The sequence below is a fragment of the Centropristis striata genome, chromosome 12 (genome assembly GCF_030273125.1).
Source record: "Centropristis striata isolate RG_2023a ecotype Rhode Island chromosome 12, C.striata_1.0, whole genome shotgun sequence".
Taxonomy (NCBI): domain Eukaryota; kingdom Metazoa; phylum Chordata; class Actinopteri; order Perciformes; family Serranidae; genus Centropristis; species Centropristis striata.
The window spans coordinates 10,596,435-10,624,352 of record NC_081528.1 but is presented as its reverse complement, the minus strand read 5'-3'; the positions used below and the strand labels follow the sequence as shown (position 1 = coordinate 10,624,352).

At 40.1% G+C, this 27,918-nt stretch overlaps 1 protein-coding gene across 1 annotated transcript in view; it reads left to right on the top strand.

Annotated features, from left to right (window-relative positions):
* The window catches only part of fat4 (FAT atypical cadherin 4), a 109,800-nt gene that overhangs the window by 38,829 nt on the left and 43,053 nt on the right, over window positions 1–27,918 (top strand). The window contains exons 2-4 of the mRNA XM_059346118.1: window positions 16,501–16,632; window positions 23,273–23,534; window positions 24,238–24,588. Coding sequence (XP_059202101.1) covers window positions 16,501–16,632; window positions 23,273–23,534; window positions 24,238–24,588 — 745 coding nt within the window. The remainder of the gene's footprint in view (window positions 1–16,500; window positions 16,633–23,272; window positions 23,535–24,237; window positions 24,589–27,918) is intronic.

Below are 27,918 nucleotides of genomic sequence, written 5' to 3'. Positions count from 1 at the left end.
AGGCCAGGGAGTGCTTTTGACAATTCCATTCCCCGTCTGGCTGACCTTAATCTGGATTAGTTGATTTTCTTTCCTTGGATTAACAGCTTGTGGTTCAATTAAACTTCACGCAGCCGAATGAGTTTGAATCATGGAATTACAGAACGCCGCATGGCGCTCGGAGCGAAACTGAAAAAGCTTCCAACTTCAGTGTTTCCTGCGTGAACAGCCTCTGCTGTCCGGCCAAACCATCTGGCCTGGAGAGGTTTTTTTGGCCTACCAAGTCTTAAGGCTACCATGCTATGCAAAGGCATTCCTAGACAATGTGGAGACATACAGAGAGGCGGTATCTCTCTCTGCATGGCAGTTTGAAGTCTTAACTGTGAAAACATTCCTCAGAGTATCATTTTTTTCCTTGAGTTAAAGCTTTATGTGTAAAGACAAAGAACCGTTTTACACTGGATAAGTAATGTTACACCAAAGCTCTGTGAAAAGGCAAAGTGGAGACAGACGCACTATTTTTAGCTTTTTAATTAGCTCAATAACTGTCCAAAGTATAAACAAACCGTTCTATTCCACATCTGTCAAGTTAAAGTAGGTACTTGGCTTGATTTGACACCAAAATCACCAACCTTATCATGATAAATGAGTCACAAAATGCATTTATGTTCACTTTTCAGGGTTAGGGTTAGGGTTTCACAGGTCTCTGCATATAAATAGTGTCATCAAAGTCATAAATATGATTCAGAAAGTAATTTCTGAGAGATCCAATGTATCTGACCTGTTTCTCAATATTATAGTGCCTGAAATAGCAAACACAATACCAATAATAAGTCCATTGTTCATAATTGTCATGAATGTAGTGCTATAGTATACATTTTCAGTACTTCTAACCCTCAAACAATAAACTCTGAAGTCAGAGTGATGAAGTTAATGGCTGAATATCATATATAAAAAAGTTTTTTTGCAAGTAGCCCAAATAAAATGTCATGAAATGTAGAGTGCAGAGATAGTGAGGGAAAATCAATAAGTTCTTATTCATCTGCTCTTTTCTTTAGTAAGAAAAAATGACATTTAGTTAATTCAGTGATGCTATCACAGCAGCTCTGAGTTGGCAGTAAAACTACACACAGCAAGTCCTCAGTTTGACTCTCTGGCCAGGCTGTAAAAACATGAGGAGAAGAACTTGAATGGGAAACACCTCCTCAATAAATAACATTTAGGTGCCCTTGAAAAAGGCACTTACCCACTCATTCAAGCCACAACTGCTCGAATAAAGCGTCTGGTTGCCAACAGTAGATGTCTGTGCAGGTCCCAGGTGTGAATGTGTGTAACTAGCAGACTACTTGAATCAGCGAAACTCTTCCCTCGGTAGAAAGATGAGAGTTGAATGGTGCCCACGAGCTGAGATTCGTATCAGATGGAAAATAAACCTCTTGCTTTGTGACAGTTTACACTATTGTGTATTCCACAGAATTGAGAAAACAGTAGCATTTATTTAGTTAGAAAATATCTCGTTATTTTTCTTTTACTATTGTTTAAACAGGTAGGAATAAACAGTGGAGCCCCAGAGCTGGATTTACTTGAAATCTGAGCGACATGTCAAATGAAAGAGGAGCCTTGGCGTGCAGTGGAAAAATAGAAACAGGAATTAAGACCCACAGAGGGAGAGACGAGAGGGATGTGCATGTGAGGGCAGCAACTGGATTGCAGAAGAACTTTAGTTTGACTGACAGTGGATACTGAAGGCTGATGATACTAGCAGACATATTTTTTCCACATTCTCTCATTATCACGCTCTATTTTAATTACTGTCAAGCATCTAAACCTGCAAATAATATTACTTCCTTAGTATAATGTGTTTCCTGTTTGAACAGGATGTGCAGGCAGGACGGAATACAATAAGGGATCAATCTAATGAATAAACCAGTCAGTGTGATCGAAGGCAGGGAAGTCATATTGTTTACAGAGAGTTTTATTGGTTGGGTTTTTCACCACAGGAGCAGTGTGGCTGCAGGGATGGCTTTGTTTGTCTTCGGGTCGGTCAGTCCGACACACGGAAACAAGATTGAAATGTGATGGATTGCCATGAAATTTGGTACAGACATTCATTGTCCCCCAGAGTGGAAATCCTACTGAATTTGGCAACTTTTTGTGGCTTTGTTTGAGGAAGGAAGTCCATCATATCAGCAACGGGCCATTGATTTTTCAAGCATTTTTGCTTGATTCTGATTTATTTTCTTTATTTTCTTATTTTCTAAATTCTTATTTTTCCTTATTTTCTAAGAGAGAGAGATAGGAATGCAACACAAGTCCTGAAAAAGTCAGACAGTCTTGATAACATGCAATCACTGTAATCAGATCCATTGAATTCTGGTTTTTCGTGAGTCCAGCACTTTGGTCCAGACAGAAATACATCAACCAGATTGAAAAGTGATGGATTGGCATGAAATTTGGGGCAGACATTCATGGCACCTGGAGTAGAAATCCTATTCAATTTGGTGATTTGCTGACTTTTTGTAGCTTTCTTCGAGAAAGGGCATCCATCATATCAGCAGTGGGCCATTTTATTTGAGCATTTTTGCCTTATTTGATTGTGCAGAGCCAAAGAATAGAAAAAAGAGGGAGAGAGGTATGACATGCAACAAAAGTAAAGAAATTTAGAAAGTTTGGGCAAAAATGACCAAAGCACACCAGAACCACTGAGTTCTGACATTTACTGAGAATCAGTCCAGCACTTCAGCCCACACAGAATTACAGCAACAAGATTGAAATGTGATGGATTGCCATGCAATTTGAAACAGACATTCATGGTCCCTAGAGTAGAAATCCCACTCAATTTGGCGACTTTTTGTAGCTTTCTTTGAAAAAGACTTCCATCACATCAGGAATAGACCATTGGATTTTTGTTTTTATAGTGCAGACAACTGATAAAGAGAGAGAGTTTGACATGAAACAAAAGAAAGTCAGAAAGTTTGGGTAGCTTAGCATGTGCTACTCTGCTACCAAGGCGCTCTAGAAACATTGATTTCTGATTTTTAGAAACAGACTGGACCTTTGGGACACTGTGGAACAAAACCAGTAGGACAGCTGAGAGAGGGCCTGAAAAAAAGAGTGTGGAGGTGGGGGGTTAAGGAGAAAAAGAAGGGGAGGATAAGAGGAGGGGAGAGTATCGAGAGAAAAGAAGCAGAGAGGACAGACAAGAGGCCCAATTGACTTTAGGGCCTCACTTGTCTTTTTCTGGTCTCTCAATTGCTGCCCTCATTCCCCTTTTCCACTCTCTCACCCCCCTTCTCTCTCTGTCTCTCTGTCCTACCATGCCAAGTGGTTGGTTTCGTCCATGCATACCGGGCTGTGGCGGCGGAGGGGGTGGGTGTTGGACGGGTGGAGGTGGAGGTGGTGACTGTTCCTGTCGTTGACTAGATCATATGTGACACTGTAAGCCCTTTTACCCCGGCGCAGCCCTACTTAAATCCTCTTCTCTGCACTGACTGACAGCGGCCAGACGTCCTCCAGCTTTAGACATTAGAAGCTTTTGTTTTCCCTCCTGCCCCGGATGACGTGCAACTGTCAAACCAATGTTTTGATTTTTTGACGTAGCGTCCACGACTGGCCGTATGGTACTTATACTGGCATTGGTTTGTGGCCGTGAGGATGTTTTTCCTGCATTCACTGAAAGTCATGAAAGTGGTTCTGACTGTTTGTGGGTAAATATTGTTTTCATTACAAAGACTGTTCGCTGACATCCTGTTAAAAGGGTCCCAAACACTGACAGGAAAATAAAAAGCACATCTGACTTCCCAACAGTGCTCAGGATGAGATCGTGCCCCTTTGCTTGTTTTCCTACAAGAGACGTGTGTATTTGTGTTATCTGAAGCTGTTCAGTCTAAACATATCTCATAAAGATTTCGAACACAATCCGCCTTTTCCTGGATGCATTGTTTAACATGTTGTGTAAATGTTGAATTAATATGTCACTTGTCAGAGGTCTGTTTGTGTGTTTGCCCGGCTGCGGAGCGGCTTTGGGATACACTGTATATCTTGTGTTTCATCCCCATATTGTTTGCCACAGATATTGATAATGACTTTACATTTTTGTTGCTATTGTTGCTAGACTAAACAATTTCTTCACTACTAAACACCAACTTTGGTGTTCGCTGTTTTAAGAAGCCCTTTGTTTGAGTGATTTCTGATTGCTGGTTTCACTTCCCAACTCAGGATAGCATTGCTCTTTTGTTGTCTGAGTATTTCTTTTTGTCAAATTCCCAAATGCCCACAAGTCTTGTTGTCTGGGCGGCATGTCTCTTTTTTGGGGGGTAAAAGTCTGGAGGATTTATTTAAACAAGAAGTGATAGAAATGAAGTACAGAAGTCGTCCCTTCTTCTGCTTTTCTTCTCCTGATCCACAAAATACATGTCAGCGCTGCAGGAGAGGTCAGCTAACAAATGACACCCTTGTGCTAAACTGAGGTTTTGACCCCAGAGTAACCAAAGGCTCCCACAATGCAACTGCTCCGAGGAATTAATCATCACCTCCTGACCTCGCGCGCTGACCCTCTAAACCCTGGAGAAAACCTAAAGGTGTTATGGATGATAGTAGAGGCTGAGAGAAAAGGAGGAGGGGAGTGAGAAAGAGAAAAAAAAGTCTTCCTCTCTCATGGGGCGTCCATGGGGCCTTTATGAGTTGACAATTAATAGTCTCTGTAGGTTTCCTGAATGGGGAATTGAGACGAATTGTCTCTTGGCTATTCAGCTGCGTTCAAGCGTGCCGCCAGACAAAAAGAAAAAAAGAAAGGAAAAAAGCGATGGCTGTGAAGGCGAATTACCCATAAGGCTGTTTTTGAAACATTTCCTTTTTGTTTTGCAGACACAGGCCCGATGGGAAGACCCCCATACACTCTCACACACACACACACACACACACACACACACACACACCACCCAGTGACCACTTGGAAAGCCAGACATCTGCCAAAAACAGAGCCACTTTAAAATAGTGATCTTTCAACAGCTCTTCTTATTGCGAGCCGTTCAGCCACGGGGACTGGTGAGGGAAAACAGATCATATTGAGGCTGACATTTGTTTGTTCGTTGCTTGACGTCTGAAGGCAGAAATTATATTCACTCATTTTCAGTAGCCACAGAACGACATGCTATACGTCAGTCGCTTTCACTTTACAGACAGTGAGGCATTGATGTTATGGCCGGGGCCGTAAATCACGCAGAGAGTGCCTCAAATTATGTGGAACTCTAAAGGAATGGGAAGCGAGGGCTCAAGCTCCATGGAGAAAGTTTTGGATTGCATCCGTAAAATGCAAAGGATGAGGACGGGAGTTGCCGTGAAAAGTGGGAGATAATGAAATGTGCAGGCAACATGGGAAGGCCATTGAAGGTTTTTTTTTTTCTTTTTAATCCACTAATGATGTCTTAGAGCCCTAGAATTCGTCTTTGGCCCCAGGATTTCTTCCCATGCTATTTTGTCTTGGAGACTGAAGTGCATACAAATGGCTTGTTAATTAAGATGGATGGTACTTCTAAAAGGCCCATCTTCATGATAATAAGAGAGTTAAACATGCGAAGCCTTGTATACGTCCTTGTTGTGAGGAAGTGTGTGGAGGTATGTGTGCAGTATGACGGCAGGGGGGAGGGGTGCTGCTACCATCACACATGTATGAATGAGCATGTCATAGCCCACCGTGTGATTGGTGCATAGTTTTCATCCATTTGTATCTTTGAAAGAGAAAAGAGAGGCAAAGCTATCTCAGGGCCCTCCAGTCTGTTTCCATGAATGGCCCCAGCAGGGGGAAACTGTCCCTCATTGTCAAGTCATTTGGCAGAAGTCTTTTTTACGCCACCTCATGTTAAATTCATCAACATTTCTCTGTCATTTTTTTTTCTCTTGCCCCTCAGAATGTCTTCAGATCAGGTTTTCTTGCCAAGCTGGTTCCTGCTGAGGCCTAAATGGCCGCGGCAGATGTATGGTGCGCCAAAAAGAGCAATGGCTTTCATGACGAGGAAGCACAAAAAAGAGAGAAAGTTGTCTCGTAGTAACATAAAGTTTACTTATGGGATGTGAAGCAGTGTTTTTTAGAGCTTCATCAGGCTGCATTGGTGACTGTTGGATGGTGTTGAATTGGTCCAACAAACACAAGACTTTGATCAAGGAGACTGGTGTTTGTGGCCTCAGTTAAACTAAAAGTTACATTGGTATTTTAAGTAACATATGTAATTAATTAACAAGCTACGTCACGTTTTTCTTCACGTTTTAAGTCACCGACCTCACGTCTGGTGTTAGTGATTTTATGCTAAACTATCTTTTCCTAAGCCTAATCATGTAGCTTGTTTCCTAAACCTAACCCAACTATGAATAATCTGAATGTTTATGTTAGTTTAAAACTGTTATATTATGTTCAGGTATGGAGAGGTGTAGATGTCCTGATAACAGTAGGGGCACCACTTTAGGAAATGTTGTATTTTGTGGGTAGGAACAAACCGTATTTGTCATCAAATGGTTTGGAGGACTTGTTGGTTCTTTGTTGGTTTTCTGCAAAACAGCCACAGTAGGTTGATTTATAAAGCATTTTGTGTCAGGAGTAGTTGCAGCACGTAACTCCCCTTAAAACCTCAAATTGCTGTTTTCACATTCCTTCTCCCTTTTTCCTTTCTTTCCAGTTTTTTATGCTAAACCAAGCCAACTGCTTACGTAACAGACATGAGAGTTGTATCTATCTTATCCAACTCTCAGTAAGATCACAAACAAGCATTTTCCCCAAACATCACACTATTACTTTAACTTCACTCAGAATTCCCCTTAATCAAAATGCATCTAACAAATCTAAACTCCTGTCCACTGTTATAAGTTTTCACTTAAGCTACTATCTTGTTTTTAGTATAATCAATGGGGGCTTTGGGTGGCCGTGAGCTTCTGGAGCACAGGTCAGCCGCAAGTTTGAATACTGCACCCCCCCTCTCTTGTTGCTCCTCCTACCATTAATGTTTGCAGGGTTTTTTCACATAAACAGGGGCTGCAGGGGGTTATGTGGAGCTTTTCACACAATACGCAAAGATCTTGTTTGGATTAAAGCTGGTTTCTTCTACACACACATATTAATACACTTACATTCCTGACTTCCTGCCCTCCACTCCTCCACTCATGCTTGTTTAAATGAAGTAAACTGCAGTTAAGTATCATCTTTTTTCAGTTTTCACCTCAGAATTATTTTTTTTCCCTCAAAGACCTGTGCCAGCCAGTGATGTATTCAGTTCAACTTTAGTTTCATTTAAAACTGAACTTTATAATGTTAAAAGGAAACTTCCATTCTTTTGTGATATATTTGTAATATAGTGGCCCTGGAAAACCACACAATACACGCCTTTTGTGTTTTATTTCCTGACTTGCTAGTACTGAAAGGAGACAGACTTTAAAACCGGTGACTGTCACCAACAAACAAGCAGACAGGAAAGAGTCTGGGAACAACATTTGCTTTGATGCTTCCTGAGTTCTCAACCATTACCATGATGAAAACCAGATCTAATGAATTGATAATCATATCAGTCCCAAACGTCATTACAGTTGGCTAATTATTTAACCTAGATTTCTAGGTTAAGGAATTAGCCAACTGCATGGGGGAGATGTCATCACAGATGTGACTTGATAATAATTAGGTCAAATCCAGACTGAGATGCTGTGCTAATGTTTCTTTTTTTCCCTTTCGCTCCTGTAAATCTCATGCATTCATCACCGGTTGACAGCAACTATGAAATGGAAGCCATAATTGTATTTAAATCCTCTCGCAGCTCTTCCAGAAGTCTTGGAAAGCAACATTGGCTTTAGAGGATGATGCCTGATATCACTTAGATTTAGCAGTTATCTGTTAAAATCTCTCTCATGTGAAGTTTGAGAGTACATACTGGGCCATTTGGAACAATCTTCCCAATCTATCTATCTAAATTTATGATGGCTCCAGACAAATCATGTCAAATTTGCATCAAAACAAGAAAATAATATTCCTTTTTCTAACGTCGCCAGCAGTTTAAGAAATGCTCAAATTTCTTTTTTAAGGATGCAACTATACTGCATTAGAAAAATACTCCATAACAAATTCCTTTCAGTGTGTAAAATAATTGATGTATTAACCTGTACGCTATATTTTAGTGTTGTAAGTGTTCCAGGTGGCACAAAATCTGAGTACTTCATTATTCTCTTGGAGAGTTTAAACTGTAGCAATGTGTTATATCGCAGCTGTGGGATGAAAGCTGGAGCTTGTATCTCTAGTTTTGGGGATTTTCCTTCCTTTCATATCAGTTGAAGGATTACATGCTTTTCTACAAGCTGGAAAACACTCTCTTACCTCTTATCCTCTGCAAAAAAAAAATGCATCACCATCAAGTTCAACACAAGGCAGCACTTGAAAAGATGACTTTGCTATCTGAAAACTGCAAATGAGCTTATCTTGTGTTGAAAGTAAAATGTTTTTCAGCAAAGTAAGTGGTAACTCCAGCCATCAGAAGTTGGAAAACAATAAAAAGTTGAATATTGTGGTCTGAGATGGGGAGGAACAAGAGTAAGAAGTGTCCAAAAATGGTAATTCCCAACCAATCTGTTGGTTTTCAGCAGCAGAAATGGAAAAAAATCTGAAAATCTTTGTGTTTTTGATCTATTTTGAGGGTTATTGTGAGCAATTACAAAGTGTTGTGTTTCTCAGTTTCTCTCCCTTCCATGGCCTGCACGGTTTGAATGGCGTAATTGGAGGTAATTGTGGAGAGAGCGCCGTGATAAGGTGGCAGACTCACGCAGAGTCGGTGGCACCAACATGGATACCGATAGACGGCTGACTCCAGTTATGGTCTCCTTCCATTTTTTAAGAAGTCTTAAAAAAGACAGATAACTGATAAAAAAAAGAAAAGAAAAATGCATTTCTCTCCTTACATCTTCAAAGCATAGTTTTCACAAATAGGCTAATTATTTTGTTTTCTACCTTTCATCTCACACGAAGGAGAAAATGCTTGTTTTGATGTTCTTCTAACCTCTTAATCCAGGGATACAGAATGCGCCGCGTTTAATAGGCTATGGTAATTTCCATGATGGCTTTGAATTGTGCTCCAGCTTCAAGGAGAGCTAAATCTTGTCTCTCCTCCATTAGCACCACTCTGATCTTGCACAAGGTCTAATTAAACTTTCCATCTAACTCTCTCAGGTAGGAATAAGAAAGAAAGAGTTATGGCTGTTTATAGTGAAGAAGAACCCCAGTTTGCACCACTCATGGCCGGATATGGGACCGTTAAAAATGGCAATCCATCATGATTTGTTTCCACTCTCCTGTGTGCAGAGATGTAGGCGAGCCCAGAACCTCTGTGAAACACTACACGGGTCCAGATGACCTGGTGGGTTATTCGTTCTGTTGGATTATATGTCCCAGCAGAAATGCTCAGAGGGAACCTTGCTTGGCAAGGGGTTTGCAGGGGGCTTGAAGGGGCCTGCTGAAGACAAACAATCTTTTAACAGTTGGTGAAGTGGTCCGCCGAGAGGACAGTGATCCCCTTTATTAAAACCACTTGTCCAACATTGTCTCTCCTCTCTCTCCCCTTGTTGGTTACATAAGGCCAAGGTGCTTTGTGATGGTTTGCAGGCTCTCCTGTTTTGTTTTGTCTGTCTCTTTCTCTTACTCACTCTCGCTCAGTTTTTTCTTTCCATGAAGATTTTGGGGGACTTGGGGGGGATATGATCGTATCCTGACTTCTCTCTCTTGCACAGCGCGTTGAGGTTTGGCTGACGTCCAGCTTTGTCTGCCTTTTTTCCCGGGCACGTTCCCATCTCCGGCACGCTCAAATTCCTGTCTCCGGAGCGCGCATGCACTTTGCTGAGCCTGATGACTGCGGTTGGAAGATGAATTACTCTGCAGGCATTTGTTTGACAGATCCAGCCAGTTACGATTGTACACGTGTTAAAGAAACCGTACGGAAGAGATCAGTTTGACCTTGTCTTAATTATTCAGTTGCGCTTCCTTTTGTCGTTAAAACACAGAGCTGAGATGGCACTTTTAACCAGTGTCCTTGACCTGCAGAACCATGACTTCTTCAACTCCCCATAAATCTGGAGCCAAGAGTCTATGAGGTTCTATGTAAACAGTTGAAACAACACAAGGAGAGGTAGAGAAGGAAGTGAAGATGAATTGGAATAATGATGATCTTTTTCTTCAAGTCTCCGAAGTTGCAGGAAATGAATTATGTTGAATGTGCCCAACTTCACAATTTCTCTTATTCATAGCAGGGCATTCATCAGACGTGCGTGGATCACACCATACGGTTTTCAGATTAAGCGAGGCAAACACAGACCCGGGCCTGGGCTTTTTCTAGACGCTCGGTAATCCATTCTCAAAGTTGAGAGGATGACAGATTCCTCCGTACAATACGGTTGCTCTTAAATAGAGCAGGAACTTTGGGAAAAGTATGATTTTCCAAATGTGCAGGGAGTCCATTAGAAGCCTCTGGGAGTTTAAGATTTTCTTGAAGCAGTTGTGGGAATTAGCTGGAAAGTCCTTACTGACCTGCTTGGGTGCGGCTCTTAGAAGGTTTCACAGTCAGTGGTTGGAAGGGGATATAACCTCTCCGTCTGCATATGAGAAGGCCCAGTGATGACTCTCCGGCTACTCTGGAGAAGCCCGGCAATTGGAGCCTTTGTATTTTCCTGCTTCTGTTGGAATACTCTCACTAACCAGCCCAAGCTGTACCAGCCTTCGACTCGGTCACGGTCCTCACATTACACAAGGCCCCAGCTGAGGCATTAGACCATTGTAACCTTAGATAACCATCATGTCATTGTAAACAAACAGTGCATCATACCTGAGATTGGATTAGATTTGGTTAAATGTCGTGAAATCAGAGGCTTTTAGTGTTCATTCTCTTTTATGGCATTGCAAAAATTCCTTTGTGCCATTTAGCTGTTTATACTGTGCCAAAGCCTGACTAACTCCTTTTTACAGCACATGATTCTGGCTCTGCCTTGATGATGAAGTGTTATATTTGGAATTACTTTGTGATCCCAGTGATTTCTTTTTTGTTGACGCATTAAGCTTCAACTTAAGCTCATGTCCACATCAGTAAAAATGGATCATGCAAAGTGGACTCATTCAATCTCAGAGGCCAAGTATAACGAGAGCTGGAAGTCGGTGCTTCCCCCGATCCTTGACCCCGAGTCGTCAACAGCATCTAATGAGACATTTAATCATTTTGAAATTATTGTTTCCTGCAGGAGGCACACCCTGCTCCAGTTTTTTTTTTACGATCAGATGAGCTCAACATTTACAGGCCAACTGTTGCATCAGTTGCACTCAGTGTTTAAGGTCTGCTTTGGAAGAAATATTTGTGCTAATGATGTGAATTTCAATCTTTTCGTGGTGTTCAATGAAGCAAGTATGCACTGTATTACTCATCTGTAATGCGAACCATTCCTCACTTAATTAATCAGGCCCTCTAATAGAAATAACTGAGTGGGTAACTGACAAAATATGTGCACAGCCTACATGGGATTGTGCTCATATAATGGATCTCCTGCTCCTGTAGTGACTTTTCCCCACTGTCTGTCTGTCTGTCTGCAGAGGTTTGGCAGAACTACAAGTATGAGACGTTTCAAGTGGGAAACATATGAAAACCTGTGCTACTTCCCTTTTTTTTTTTTTTACACACATGGGGGGAAATAGCAATGGTTGTTTGCTCTCAGGGCTCGCAGGTGATGCTTTTACCTTCAGTTGTAACCAGAACTTCTTCTTCTCACGTCGGATATTACAGTGTGGTGGGATGCAGGAATTATTTTTGGTATATTTTGTTACTCTCGAGGTAAATGTCTGTTCCTTTGATGTCTCGTTTGCTTTCACAAGCAAGTCTTTTTAAAGATGGTTAAATGTGGAGTGTCAGTAACACCGAATATGAGTGAATGATACAGCAACACTTTGATACTTTTTGAAGGTCAGTTCACCCAAATTACAAAAACATATACAGTATTTTCTCAACTAGTCATAGCCACGCAGATGTGCCAATATTTCTTTGAAACTATTGCCTCCACCCCAATACAGGCGAGGTAGGTGGAATTTCATTTCTGCTCCTTACGGCATTAAAAATGATTTCAAAACTCAACAGCAGCAGGACTTTCCAGAATCAATGTTATGGTTGTATTTTCCCTCAAAAGTTGGACTAAAAATCGACTATTTCTTTGCTTGAAAGTTCATGTGAGGTCATTGAATTATTCAGAATAACCAGGTCATTTTCACTGGAAAGACTAGTCGTTGAATATTTCAAATGTATTATTCCCATGATTTGAGTACAACAATAATAAAAAAAAATAAATCCATTCTCCCCATTTATAATGGGGTCACCACAGAAATTCTAGATATCTCAAATCACATCTCACATAAAAACAAAAATATCTTGAGGTTAGTGGAAAATGTGTAATATGGATGAGCTGAGCTGTTAAATTTAAATCCAACGAGTGAGAACGTGGACTTGATTACATAACATAAGCTCAGACATCTAAATTATCCCACCTGTCAGTCCTGCTTATATCATATAAGCTCTGGGAATTTTGTGACAAGATTAATTTATCACTGCTGAGTATGAGCTCCGGTCCCAACCTCTCGGACAAATACCTTCCATCACTTAAGGTCTCATAATCGACAGCGCTCAGGAACCACTTGACGCGTGAATCATTCATACCTCCCCATAAATAATAAAACCCTGGCAGCCAGTTAGCAGCACCTGCAACTTGAAACAGTAGTTCGTGAAACACAATCTTTTACCTTGTAAACTAATGTGTTTCACCTGCCTCGGCCGGGGCGTCTGGGTCCGCCGCAGACAGGTAGAGGGAACAGAACCTCTCTTCCTGCATCTCTCAGCCTCTCCCCCCTCCTGACCTTGCTTCCTCTTCCTCCCATGAATTTTTCACCAAAGCTCTTTGATATATTCCTGTCCCGTGGGAGCCTGGGTAATGCAAACTGGAAGCGTGAGGCGTAATTATTTCTCAAAACTGCACTTCTACCCTAATTAGTTCACTCCTCAGAAGTGGGCCTTGCATTATTTACACATCAAGGGGACACACAGGGCGGGAGATAAATATTCATTGTTTGTTGACTTTGCCCCGGTCCCTCGGCTCGGGCGCAAGTTGAGTCGAGAGCCGCTGTCACTGTGGCTTGTTTGTGCGACTTGTGCATCGCCGGTGCCCGGGACATAATCTGTCTTGTTCTTCTGTAATTATCTCCACTCATGCAGACACCAAACTCAGAGCGGGTTTAATAAGTGGACAACTTCCTCGTCCTGGCACAATCACATCAGATGTGATGCGATTTGCTGTAATTGTGACCTTATACACAGAATTTTCCCGGCTGCTGTCGGTGTCATAACAGTAAACAGCAAGGAGCATATTTTATTCAGCCAGACTCTGACACCATTTCAACGACGTCTCCCTCAAGCTTTTTGTTCTGGGTCATCTTTAATGAACTGAACTTTTTTTCCAAAAGGAGTCTGTGGCAGCTGTTGCAAACAGTTTCCTGCTACTGTTGGTTGCAGAACAGATTTGTGGGACGTGGAGTCTGCTTTTCCTGTCAATAGGCGGGTATGAATAGGCTGCTGTATGTGACCCCCCACCTCGGCAGTCGTGCGGCCTTGAAGCCTATTGTCTGCTCTATAAATGCCCGCTGGGAAATTCTTGTTCAGAAAGCTGCACCTATTGTAGACTTTTTGACAACTGTTCTTTTCCCATTTCCTATGTCATCTCACTAACACGTAGCTTCATCTGTGTGTGTGTGTGTTTCATTTCAGGGGGTTGCGAAACAGAGGTTGGGGGCATCTTGTGATGCCTGGCACAAGAATTACCATAATCACTGTCAACATTAATGGAGATCCTATCACTGGAGAATTTAAACACGGCTTTTCCATATTTATAGAGTCAATAAACAAAGAATGCGCAGCAAAATGTCTGTTATGATTCAAAAGCGAGCCGTGTTTACTGGCTTTGAAATGCATATTTGGGTTAGTGGATGAGGCGGAGGGGATCACAGTTTAAGTTGTGGGATATGAGTGGAAATGTAATATCGCCACACTAGACACAGAACATCTGAAACCATAAATGTCTCACTCTCACTGTCTCCAGGGTTTCCACTTTCCCTCAGACATTTGCATAGCCCAGCTTGTGTAACTGCTCCTCTGTCAGCTATAGATGGCAGGTTGTCAGTGGTGGAAGAAGTATTCAGATCCCTCATTTAAGTAAAGGAATACCACACGATGAAATTACTCCACTGCAAGTAAAAGTCCTTTAAAAACTTTAAGTAAAAGTACAAAAGTGTCAGCATCAAAATGTTTTAAAAATATCAAAAGTAAAAGTACTCCTTATGCAGAATGGCCACACTCAGATTGTTTTATATATTCTAAATTATTAGATTATTTGTATTGATGCATTTATTTGCAGTGTTATGAGGTTTAATGAAAATAAAATGTCTAATGACTTTAAATTGATCATATTTTTATGTTGAATGTTGACCTGAAAAGTAACTTAAGCTGGCAGCTAAATCTAGTGGAGTAGAAATGTAAAGTTACATAAAATGGAAATATTCAAGTTAAGTACACGTACCTCAAAATTGTACTTAAGTACTTGAGTAAATGTACTTGGTTACATTCCACCACTGCTGGTTGTGATATATTGGTTTAGTTCCCCTTGGTACTGTAGCAGTTAACATAATTTAATGCACAAACTATTGTTCTTGTACTTATTTTAATTCTAGTGCTCTTGTAGTAAGGTGGGATTAGGCCAGATCAGTTGTTCCACACCACACTGGGAAAACAATTTCTTTAAAGGCCTGCAGTTGTTTGTGTGTCGAGAAGGAAAAATGCCATCCCTGCCACAAAGTTGGATGCACACTATGGTGAAAAATACTTAACAAGATTCCCCTTAATTGTAACGAAGGGGGCTACCCAAAAGCAATGAAAAAAACAAAGATGTGGCCGTACGTACTTTTGACCTTGTAGTATATTAACCACAAACCAGCATGGTGATGAAGGGTTCTCCAAGTGTGGTGAAAGAACCGTTGGGGATCCTTAAGTGGGTTCACGTGGTACTTTTTTTTTTGTAAAAGGAGGAAAAGTTAAGCGCCACTTTGATTTACTCAAAATCATATAATTTATAAACAATTGATCTAATCATAGGTTTCACTCTTACCACTGCTGTGTCTGTAATATATTTAGGTTATCAGAACAAGTCTCATTATATGGGACAGAGTTTATCCATATGGGGGGTCTGTGGTCTCCAAGTAATGTGTGTTTATTTTGGTTTCTAAGACATGAAAGTGAAAATCCCAGAGCTGCAGTTAGTTTGCTCTACTGTTACACTCACTGTAAGTCTCCATGGAAAAGAGCCTCAAGTCAATTTGTAAATTGCACAATTTCCATGAGCTCAAGTGACAGTGGGGTGTATGATTTCTGTCGTAGACCCACAATGCAGTTTTCTAGATGTTGGTTTAGGGCACTTGCACTGTACAGTAGCCTACTACTATTTCCTTAAGCTTTATTCTTAAATGAAATAGATCAATACATTACATATAGCCTACATTAATCCAACAAGTTCAGATATGTGTTTGAAATGTACCTTAACCACCTCAAGTCATATTAATTCAATAGTGTTTGGATAGAAACTGCTAGGCTGCTAGGTTAGGTTATTACATTTAGCTACTGACTTACTATTACATTACAGGAAACAGAAAACAAAGTGGGTAAATTCGCTCATAAACTAGCCTTATCTAGGTGGTGTGAGGCTATAGTGATTAAAAAAAGTGATAAAATTAGCATTATGGTTAATCTACTAAGCTAGACCGGTTAGCTTTTTTGGAAGACTTTTTTATTACTTATTTTCTCTATTACAATTAAACATTAGTTTACTGCTTTATTTGTGCTTCAACACACTCAGTGAATTTATGAAGGTTTTGGGGCACGCAAATTGATTAATCAATTACACAACAAGAAGAAGTTAAATAGTTAAATTGACTTTAGCTAACTCTAACTAGCCAGTTTTGCAGCTCCTGTAGTTTGGTTTTAATGTCTCTTTTCTTGTTCTTGCCAATTTTGCATTCTGTTTCCCCAGAAACATTCACATTTCAACATAATATTTTTTCAATAATAAATCGGATGTTAAAAGTTTCTGTTTTTTTATCCAGTGTTGAGTTCAGTATAGTAGCTGCTGTTTGGCTTTGAAGATCAGAATTATTCTACTATTAAATGTAAATAAATGATCTTTGGGAAAAACAGTAATTCAGTCTCCTTAGTTTTTGACCTTTCAAGTCAATATACTACACTTCATCATTTCACAGCTTTTCCCCTCCAGCCTCTCTGGAGTCAGAGAATGATAACTTTCCCCTTCTTCTGCAGCTTCTTCATCATCTGAAGTCCCAGAAGATGAACACTTTTTTTTCCCTCTTAACAGCTGTAGCAGGCTGAGTTTGGCAGCGCTTTAACGGAAACTGTGGTGTTTATTCTTCCTCTGCAGGTGGAGATCACGCTGCAGGACGTCAATGACAACCCGCCTGTTTTCCCTAATGATATTCTTGATGTGACCATTGAGGAGAACGTCGGAGATGGCTTCAAGATAATGCAGCTAACAGCCACGGATGCAGACAAGGTAATGGCTCCCCCAGTTTCTATTCTGTCTGACAGTGTTTTTGTACTTTTCTGTGCCCGTTTTCCACTCCACTGCTTTCGGAATAGATATCCTGGGAGTGATTTCAACTGAAAATACGTTCTAAATTTTTGTTCCTACGGTGTAGAAACCACTACAGATTCAAATGGGATTTTGAGGCCGACGAGGCTGTCAATAATGAAATGAAGTCGACATTTAGTATCTTTACGTTGGACCATTTTCATGCCAATACTCGGGGCAGAAAATCCATTAAAACAACATTAAGAGCATTGTAGGAATCATGGGAATTAAGTGCATATGAGTGATACAGTGAACCACTGATAAGATTTAGTAGTTGTATGTTATTATCAAAAGTGGAGGAATTTTGGAGGATATATTTATTACTAAGATGTAAAAAATATGGTGTCAAACATGTGGCATTAGAGCGGGGGGAAATAATGGATTATTATTGTGAATTAATCAACAGCTGTTTTGACGATCCATTATTTGTTGAAGGATCTTTTGTTTTTTGCATTTAATCAGGTAGAATGTGCAGAAGCAAAGATTTTGCCCTGGGCTCTGAGAAATTACAATTTTCAGAGGTCTAATAGAGTAAATAGTTAATAACTTAATTAAAAGAAAAATGTTGAACATTACAGTATAGTAGTAAATAGGGTGCTTTAGAGTAAAGCGCGATTAGTTTAACCTTTGCGGACCCACAGTGACAGAAAGTGGATGAGACAGATTTTGATCCTTTACCCTCAACACAAACACAGAGATGTCCAATGTGAATCAATCTGTCTTCATACATTTTTTTCCTCCACACATAGACACACACACAGAATGGAGCTTTTCCGTCTCATGTGTTGACGTTATCTGAGACGCGTTGAGGCCACTGGTGTCACACAGCCTGGAGGAGAAACGGCCAGCGATTGATTTTTCGGCCTGCTGCTCTGATAGTCCCTCCGCGGCTCCCATAGTTCACATTACATCACCGAGATCACTCTCAATTAGTTAAAGGCTCCGTCTTTAGCTGCTTTAGGCAGGATATGGACATTAAATCCTGCAGCGAGCGAAACGCAGGCCCAGCCGGCATCTCCAAGGTCTGCGGTCCCTCGCCCAAGCCAAAGGACACAGTTGAAGTGAATGGAAAAAGTCAGGCCGTAGAGGGGAGAGAGATTAGAAAGAGAGAATATGGACCCAGATTTAATGTTAACTTATGAGGCCACACGTCTTTTATTGCACAGCTGTTGCCTCACCCCCTTCTCTTTGCTCCGAATGTGAGAAAAGTCATACAAAGTCTCACTTCTGGCCATTTTTCTTTTGTCGGAATATATTGACTGTAAATCTCAGACCTGGAGGCAGGTCAGTCTTTTCAGTAGGGGGATTTTAAGGACATTATTTGATTATTTTTGCCTTTTTTTTAGCGCTAAAGTATTCACAGCTTTGATCTCAGAGCCATATGGTATTGAAATCAAACTGTGCAGTTGTTCACTTTTTCCTTATATCAGCCTGAGCTGTGGTCTGTAAGATGAAACTTTAGGCTTTCAGTCAGTTTTAGAAGACTAAGCATTCACTTTGACATGCACACGTACGCATATAAGTCTTCCCAAATGATCAATTTAAAGAACTTTCATTCAAGAAAAGCTGCATTTTGCTTCCAGGCAGGGAGTTAAATAAAAAAAAAGAAAAGATAGAGACACTTAAAGAGAATGTAGAGGAGGCTTTTTAGGAATTACAGATTCTAGAGATGTTTACTCCAAACTTCAGTGCTGCCATGAATAGGTTGCTAAATAGAAGCCTGTACTTCATTCCAGCTCCTACTCGGAGCCAGATATGAGGCCGGCCAAGTCTTTGCCCACATCCTTACGCAGGAAACTTAAGTTGCGCTGACACTAAGCGTACGGAACGCATTGGAGCCCTTGTTGAGAAAGCCACATGTGTGAGCCAGTGCAGGAGTAGCCAAGAGTGCAAGCTGTTGGCCAGCTGACGGGCTGAATTCAGACATCATAATGATCCCATCCAATTTAACAGTGCTACATGTGGGATTCATGTGTGAGGGTATTAAAACGCTGTTTCTACGCATCCGTTTTTCGCTAGGCCCATTTCCACCCCCAACAAGAAGAAGGAAGAGGTTGCAGTAGGGTTGAAAGAAAAATCAATATAAAACGTTTTACTCCTGTGTAATGCAGGCTAGGCCTCTTTGAATATGTTTCTCACCTCATTGGAAAGAAAAATGCTGCCTTTTGTACTTTTGGAAAGACTTTGAATGTTTTATTAGAATACTGACCTTATGTGGAAAATATGTCACAGGTAAAAAACCTTTCTTAATGAAGAAAAGTGCAACAATGGCTGTTTTAAGAGAGGTATCTGAAAGTAAGCGCAGCCACAAAGTGAGCAGTAATGTGTTCCAGAGGCTCACACACCCACTGCAGGATATTTCTAGACACTTTCTGCACTTGTGAATGCCTTAAAAACAGATTTACAAAGCAGCAGTGCAGCCGGTCGGCCCATCTCTCCCTTTAAAGGCTTTATGTTTGAACTCTTAGTGACAACACGTTGCTTGTTTTTCAGCAGTCTGTATTTTGATTGGCTTGTGTGCTCGGTGCTGTTGCATACAGGAAGCTCGCTATCCCCGCCGGCGCTGTCTGCTTCGCACCTCTCACTTCTCGTAGGAACTGCTTGCTCCCAAAAACCACTCATCTGCTAAATGAGTTTCCTTCTGCTCCAGTCTGGTACGCTGGGCTCCCTGGGACGCTGCTGTTTAATTGGTCAGCCCCCTTCCAAACAACCGGAGCTGTAAAGTAGTCAAACTCTTGAGCAAAGGTCAAGAGGGCAACCAGTGTGTGAGTGTGTGTGTAATATCTTAATTACTCATGTTAGTTTAGTGAAGAGAGAGGGAGGAGTTAGTGCATTAACATAAGACTGGGGTTATCTTTATGTGTATGAATTCCTGTGTTCATAATTGTATATGTGTGTGTTGGACTAAAGCCGAGATGGACCCCCTGCCCGGCCTCTCTCACCTCCCTTGCTCTGCCTTTGAACCCTATCAGAAAATTAATTGGCAAACCGCGGGTGTTGGGTTCCGGACTGCAGCCCAGGTGGCTGATGGGATTGCCAGATCTGGAGCCACTGATTGATGACAGCAGGGTCCTTAGATGAGCGAGGCCTTGCTCCGTCCTCCTCGTATCCCTCGTTTTTCTATTTTTTATTTTACTGGGCCTGGATCTCTGACCAGTCTCTGGTAATGCAATGACAAACCGGGTCAAGAAGACGGAGGTTTTATCCGTCATAAAAACAGGCCACGGGAAAGAGATAAGAGCATGTCATGAACTTGGCCGTACGATATTGACTCCGAGAGCTTTTGGCGACCGACCTTCGTGTCTAGACTTGAAGGGGCATTAACATTTATGTACAAAGTCTGTTAAAGATAGAAAGGAAAAAAAATATTTAATTTGTGACAGACGGAATTTATTATTTTTCTGGTCTGTTCAAACACCAAAATAGTAAACTGAGGAAATATCTACATCCATAAATACCTGATTTATAAGCATTTTTTTAGCATTTTTTGTCATCTTGCACTGTGCACTGTGCAGACTTAACCCCTCTGAACCCCAACAAACCTTTTCAGGGCATTTTTTGCCTTTTTTTTAACGTTTTACTCACTATGGCCTTGTATTTCAATATGATATATAAGTGCTGTACCTCTGTGGAATTGGCACAATCATGGCTAGAAGTGGGAACAACTCAAAAACGTATTTTGTAGTGAATATCACAGTTAAAATGATATAAATCATTAAATAAGTTTAATTTCTCTGATATTTAAAAAAAAAAAAAAAGAAAAAAGGAAAACAGTGGAATCTATAACTTTTCCAAGTGCCCACAAGTGTCACGAATATAAGGAAAAACATTTTGAGCTATTTGCATTTTTACAACCTCTCCTGCCCTCTCCTCTCAGCTCGGTGTAAACATATTTTCAGTGAATATTTGTCACGTGACTGTCTGTCACAGCAGAATCAATCATGGCTTACAGTGTCGCTGAGGAGCAGAATTTAATGCTTTTAACAGGATTTAGTTATTCTAAATGGTTATTATTTGGCAACAATATAGAGGAGACGTGTAAAAATAAAGTGATTTTGACAGAATTATCACAATTTAAGCTTCATTTTGGCTACTTTTTCTTACAGAAACTCTTGTAACCTATGATCCGTTCAATGACTGTCAGAAAGTTCATATTACGATGATAATGCCTGTTTTCAACAGTTTCTTTCTATGATTAACAGCATATTTTTGGTGATATTTTAAAGAAAACAAACATTTCAAACTGCCCTTTTAGACATTGTGGTCCAGTTTCTTTGTAAACCTTTTAAACAAGGATGCACTAGCCTCAGAAGGGCAAAGATGCTAAGCAGCAACAAGCAGCGCAACAACAGGGAGATGAAAAAAGTTGAACTTTATGCTAATGTCCTAAAAATAGCACTTGTGTTCCCACAGAAAACTGCTCGGTAGTTCATCAGGGGTTGTTCATGTAACTCAGCAAATGGCTCAAAGAGGCAGATTAAGTGACAACTGAGAGACAGCGTGCTAATGTTACCCTTCAACATTACTGCATGCACACAGTTTATGTAAAATATAGTTTGTTATGTGAGCACCATTGTCCACCAAGGCAGTAAATGTGTCGACATGGAGATACATCAATAGCTTAATGCAACGCCTCGCTGTATAAGCCTTCCCATTGTCCAGGCAGGATCAAAAACGCACCACACAAACATCAGACATAGTTGAAAGAGTCTCTTTTAGCTTAGCTCTTAACCAGCTGTAACTAGAGCTTCATCTCACTGAATAGCAGTAGCTTTTTGATGTTGCTTTTTCTTTTTTGGCAGAAGACACAGAGTGAGACAGTTGTCTGATCTCTTATTGTCCCAGGCACAAATATAAACGTCAGCCTCTGTCGTCGGGCTCATTCAGTTGTCATATCACATTCAGTTCTCCTCTCCTATTCCAAAGCCTCTTGCTATAGCTATCACATGTGTCATGGCGCTTGTACTTGTCCAAGGTAACAGGGGATCTATTAGTTGCATTTATAGAGGAACACTATAGCCTTCAAAAGTTCAAAGACAGAGCGAGTCTCACTGGAACATCACAGTGGACAGGGAGAAGAAGCAGAGGCTGAATGGTGGACTGTCCTCTTTTTGTTAAGCCTTATTTATCATAGATTATGTTATTTAAACTGTGTGAAAGTTTTTGACAGATTTCTGAGGGTAAAATAAGTTTATGACTGCTATTATATCCACTGTGTCAAATTTTAAGTGTCTCCTTGACTGCTAGAAGTCATATTTTCTCAAAACTACCAAAGAAATTTACCAATTCACTGACATAATCTCTACCTCTGTCCCATGCAAATCGTTTTAAAGAATCCTGTTGGATCAAGCAAAATTTTTCATTATTATACAGAAATTCAGCTTATACTGTCACTAATTTCTTCAAATTCTGCAAACATTCTTCAATTTTTTTTTTTTGAAATAGGTTCAATACTCTTACTGCACCGAGAGATTTTTTGATTAAAGAAAACAAGACTCTAAGTGGTTGAAAATGGACATAAATTACCAGATAAGATGGAGATTTTCATTTTAAATGACATCGATAAAGTTTTTTTTCTTTTTTTCTTTTCTTTTAGAGTTTGTGTTTCACCAGTGAAACCTGCAGCATGTTGTCGTTAGCATGTCTGTGCAGAGTGTTTTCTTTTAAATCAGAGGCAAGTTTGGAGTTCTTGTTTGTGCAGGTCAGCTGGTGTATAATTCCTTTGCATCCGTTTTCTCCTTCTTCCCTGTCTTGATTTGTGATCTATTGCATGGTCTTTATGAAACCACAAGCCTTCCCTTCACGGAGCGTCTAAGTGAAGAAGGCTTTCATTCATGTCGGACTAGATCGAGTTGGAGACGTGACACGCTAACGTGTGGTAAACTGATTTCCCATCGGATAACGTCGCTTTGATGCTTGTAAGCACGATGCTCGTCCTCTCCTGAGTTCAGCAAAATAACTTACTGACCTCTTTTTTTTTCTCTCTCTGAACCATGAGAAAGAAAATGTAGCCGGCAAATATTGACTTACAATTTGGTTTGGTTTGCCTGTGATGAGTCTGTGTGAAACAATAAACACAAATGTTCTTTCCACATTTCTGCCTAATGTTAAGATCATGGTTTTGTGCTGTAAACATGCATATTTAGTTATGCAAATTTGAGTTCAGGTTGTTGAGTTCATTTGTTTCCAAACTATAATTTATAATTTTTTAAATTATTTTTCTGGTCTGTTCAAACACCAAAATAGTAAACTGAGGAATTACTGATTTTTAAGCATTTTTTAGCATTTTTTTCATCTTGCACTGTGCAGACTTAACCCCTCTGAACCCTAACAAGCCATTTCAGGGCATTTTTTGCCCTTTTTACATTTTACTCACTGTGGCCTTGTATTTCACTATGATATATAAGTGCTCTGTGGAATTGGCACAATCATGGCTAGAAGTGGGAACAACACAAAAACGTCTTTTGCAGCGAATATCACAGTTAAAATGATATAAAGCATTAAATAAGTTTAATTTCTCTGATAATTTAATAATTTTTTCCATTTTCTGTCTTCTCTCCAGGGTCCTAATGCTCTCGTGACGTACACCATCATCAGCGGGGCAGACGACAGCTTCCGGATCGACCCTGAATCCGGTGATCTGATCGCTACCAAGAAGCTGGATCGGGAGCGGCGCTCAAAATATTCCCTTCTGGTGCGCGCAGATGACGGAAAACAGTCGTCTGACATGCGTCTGAACATCACCGTCAAGGACGTCAACGACCACACGCCCAAGTTCTCCCGCGCAACGTATTCGTTTGACCTCCCCGAAGACATGGCGCCAGGTGAGGTGTCAGTCAACGAAGAGTCCAATTACAAACTGAAATGCAAAGAAAGTAGACAGCTCACACAGACAATGTTTTGACTTCTGCAAAAGCCCTCAGACTGAACTTAGACAGGCTCTGTTAAGGTCATCAAGAGCCTCAAATTATTAGGAGCAAGCTTCTTTGTAGCAGTTTATAAGAGCTTTTTTTATAAGAATATTTTATATGACTGTTGTAGCTCTCCCAAATCCTCTGTATCTTCCTTAAGGGGGAAATTAAGAGTTTAATAGGTCAAAGGGACAGTAACTGATATTTGATTTATATGGAAATCTATCAGCGAGCAGCAGGATTTACAATAACACTGACAACTGTCTGGCAAAGCTCCTCTGTCCCTCTCACTGCCTCAATCACAAGTAAGGGAAGTTTGGAAATAATACCAAATGAGGATGTAATTAAGATATGATTATGTAAAGTACTAATAAAAACACTTAATAATTAGCTGCTATAGTATTATCCTTATTCCTGCATCATTAGTTTAATGCCATTACATTTGGTTCCAAAGCAGAACAGGCCAAGTGAGTTAAAACAGCTAAACTGGCGCAGCGATGACTGAGTCACTGGTATTAATAAACAGCTCTAATAACCCCCTGTAGATATATTAAAGTCATTTTGTTTCTATAGGGCAGTAAAGTCTAACTTCTCGCCTCTGTGTTATGACCCGCAGGCTCCATCGTGGCGGCGATCCTGGCCAGCGACTCTGACTCAGGGGTGAACGGGGAGGTCACCTACTCGCTGGAGGAGGACGACCAGGACGAGACGTTCCTCCTCAACCCGGTGACGGGCGTGTTCAACGTGACGCGCCCGCTGGACTACGAGACTCAGCAGTACTACATTCTGACGGCCAAGGCCCGGGACGGCGGCGGGCAGTCCAGCACGGTCAGAGTGTATTTCAATGTGCTGGATGTGAACGACAACCCGCCCGTCTTTAACACCAGCGTGTACAGCACGTCCGTGTCAGAGAGTCTGCCGCCCGGATCCAGCATCGTCACTGTCGGAGCCAGTGATGCTGACGATGGTACGTACACGTGGAATTAAATAGAAGATAAATACTGGAGCCGGAACAATACTAATTGATTTTTTTTCACCACTCAGAGAACCAAAATAATATCCAAACCTATACCCTCAACACACAACAGACATTGTTACACAACATAAATAAGGAACAAATAAAACAGATGAGAAAAAAACGGATGAGAAAAAACAAAACAAACAAACAAGCAAAAACAAAAAAAACCCACACAACAACACAAACTGGGGACCAGCCCCCTGCTTAGGATTGGAAGGTGTCTCGCTTTCTCTAATAAGTTTTTGACTTTGGCAAGTTTGTGTTTCTGTGCATCTTATTAGAGTTATTTTGATGTACCTTATGTGAGGGAATATGAGTTGTGGGGGTTAGAGTTCTGTGTATATCTGTTGGTTAAATGTGAAAAAAAATATAATTAAAAAAAAGTGGTAGTAGGGGTCTGTGTGGCTGTAATGACACACAGACCCCTAGTATCAATCTTTTATTGTTTATATTATTGTGACAGTGTTGGTCAGTATTTGCTTGACAATCTCATTATGCTGCTAAAAAAAATATTGAATTGAAAAAAAAAACAGACTGAAAATTTTACTTTATTTGATAAAACAGATGTTAGATAAAGTTTTCCTTTGGGACATAATTTGCAGTTTAAAAATAAGTAATTAGTTCAAATATATATTATCGCAATACTCAATAATAATATGATAACATCGTATCATGGGGCCTGGGGAGATTCCTCCTCCTACTAACTACAAATGAATATACTTTAAATGTTTCTGAGTTAATAATAATGAACCATTTTTGCTTTGAATGTAGTAACATAAGCCAAAAAAAATATTTTATGGCAGATGTCCTTCAAACACTTAGCAGTTTTGGGTTTTTTATTAATGACGGTGGGCATTATTAGAAGATAACAAGTTTTTTTAAAAACACTAAGATTAACCGAAAATTAAGAAAAAATACTTTTAAAAAAACTTAACTTAATTTGTTTTTGCTGCTCACATATATGCTGATGCTAATCAGGCTTAAAAAATATATATTTATTTTAAAAAATATATAGAAAATGCACTATGAATTGCTCATATTTCCTACTTTTTTCATTTGATCAGAAAAGTACCTGCCAAAATGCATGTACTTAATCTGTTTGCAACTTGAAGTTTTATTATTATAAATATATTTTATTTAATTGTAAGGTTCAGCGTCAATCTGTCAATAATTAAACATTTTGAGGGACAAAATCAGACCCAAAACAACATATTTTGGCATTGATTTGACTGATTACATTAGGCCAGATTTAGTCATCAATTAGTAAAGTTTCTTAAATATATATCATGTCAAGAAATATTTGACAACACTTCCAATTCAAAATAACTTATATTACTTTATCAGCAGACAAATATCTTACATTGAAGTGAAATCCCAGTTAAACCCAGAGATCTATTTAAAGAGTTCTGTGAGACTGTTTAAAGCAGTAATATACTCTCCGACTCTATAAATCAAGTGTAAGTTTGCCATAGCAGATTAATTTAATGCATGCCTGTCATTTTGTTATGACAGTTGGTTACACAGAAGCTCTCAACCCTACATTTTATTTTTCATTTTTATTTTGCGTCTTGCATGAGCGACTTGATGAAATACATCTTCACCGTATGATTAAGTGGCTTGAGTTATTTCTGCATTTCAGGTGGCTGGGTTCGTGTATGTGAAGTGCCGTGTGGTATTTGAATAGTCACCGCTACTCTCCGCCGCTGTAATTACCGCTTCACCCAGACCTAATGTGGTTATTGTGACCTACATTCCTGGGAAATACGCTGCCTCGTTCTCAACCAGAGTCTGGCTTCTTTCTCCACTGTCCACATAATCTGACCACGTCGTCCTCTGCAGATACATAGTTGCTGCTCTGCACTGTCAAAATAAAACGCCGCCATTGTTAGCACTTCCTAAGCCCTGACCCCCGACCCCCAGACTTTGTCTCTAGACGGCGTAGCCTAAACTCGGATGGAAGTAGCACTCCAGCTTTTGATAAGGGATTACTTGTGTACTGTAAATACATGCTGGAGTGTGGGAAGGTGCCGGCGCTTTCCACATGAATACCCCGTTGAGTTGAATTACAGACGCTCAATTTAAGCTCATTTTAACCCCCAGTTCCAGGGCAGTGCTGCGGATTAGGCCAGATTTCAAGGATTGATAGTTTACTGCTTCCATCCACTCAGTCATACTGTAGTTATCTCATTTAAATAAATGTTTCAATTGTGAGGGATTTTTCCAAAACGGCACAGCCGCGCTATCAGTTTCGGAAGTGGTTTGCAGTGGTGTTTCTCTTTTGATAGCGATCTGTCATGCTACATGAATGGATCGTCTACTTGGAGGACGAGAGCAGCAGCCAGAGCTCCAGCTGCTGCACATGCACAATTTGTGGAAATGGATGTAGATAACGCATATAAGTGCCTAATTCAGACACATATTTAACAGTCACATCTGGAACAATGGATGTAAGTCAAAAATATCAGCATTCGACCTCTATTTTACCAATCTGTCTGTTTTTTATCTGCTCATTTCTCTTATTCAGGGTCATACTCAATAGTTCCTTGTGCATTAATCTGTTTTTGACACTGTGAGTGTCACTAGACAGGATTTGGAGTTAAAAATACACCCAGACTCTCAGTCTGATTGTTTAACAGAAGCTTTGTGGTTTTTTCCTGCTCAAACACAGGTTCCTTTTATTTGCCCAAATTCAATTTTGGGACCAGGTTTTGTTAATCCACTAAGGGAAAGTAACACATTTAACGTTTGGAGCCAAAAACAAATGCTGTTTAAAATCACAGAGGGTAGATTTACTGTCTCTCTCGTTATTCAGTATCTTTTGGTGAAGTACTTTGGAACGATCAGTGAAGAAGCTTAGTTCAGTCCACTGGATCTGCAAAGTTTATCGATAGAGGGAAAATAAATCTGCAAATATTTTGCGGATTAAATAATCTTTGAAGTCACTTTTAAAACCATGCAATACCAAACTTTTGCGGCATCACTCCAAATAAATGGACGCATTTTTTGTTTTTTTATTGTTATTCATTCTTTTTTTTTACATTTTTCATTACATAACTTTGTGTTGTGCAAAATTCTACCAGGCATTATGTGCTGTTTCTTACATTTTGTAAACAAAACTATTAAAAGAGTAATCGAGAAAATGATTTGTAGATTAGTCCTTAATGAAAAAAAATATTAGTTGCAGCCACTAAGTTTACAAAGCAGAATTTATTGGTGTTGAAAACCAAACTTTTCAGTTTGTTAAATCTCTTTGGCATTTGCAACCAACCAACATGTGCA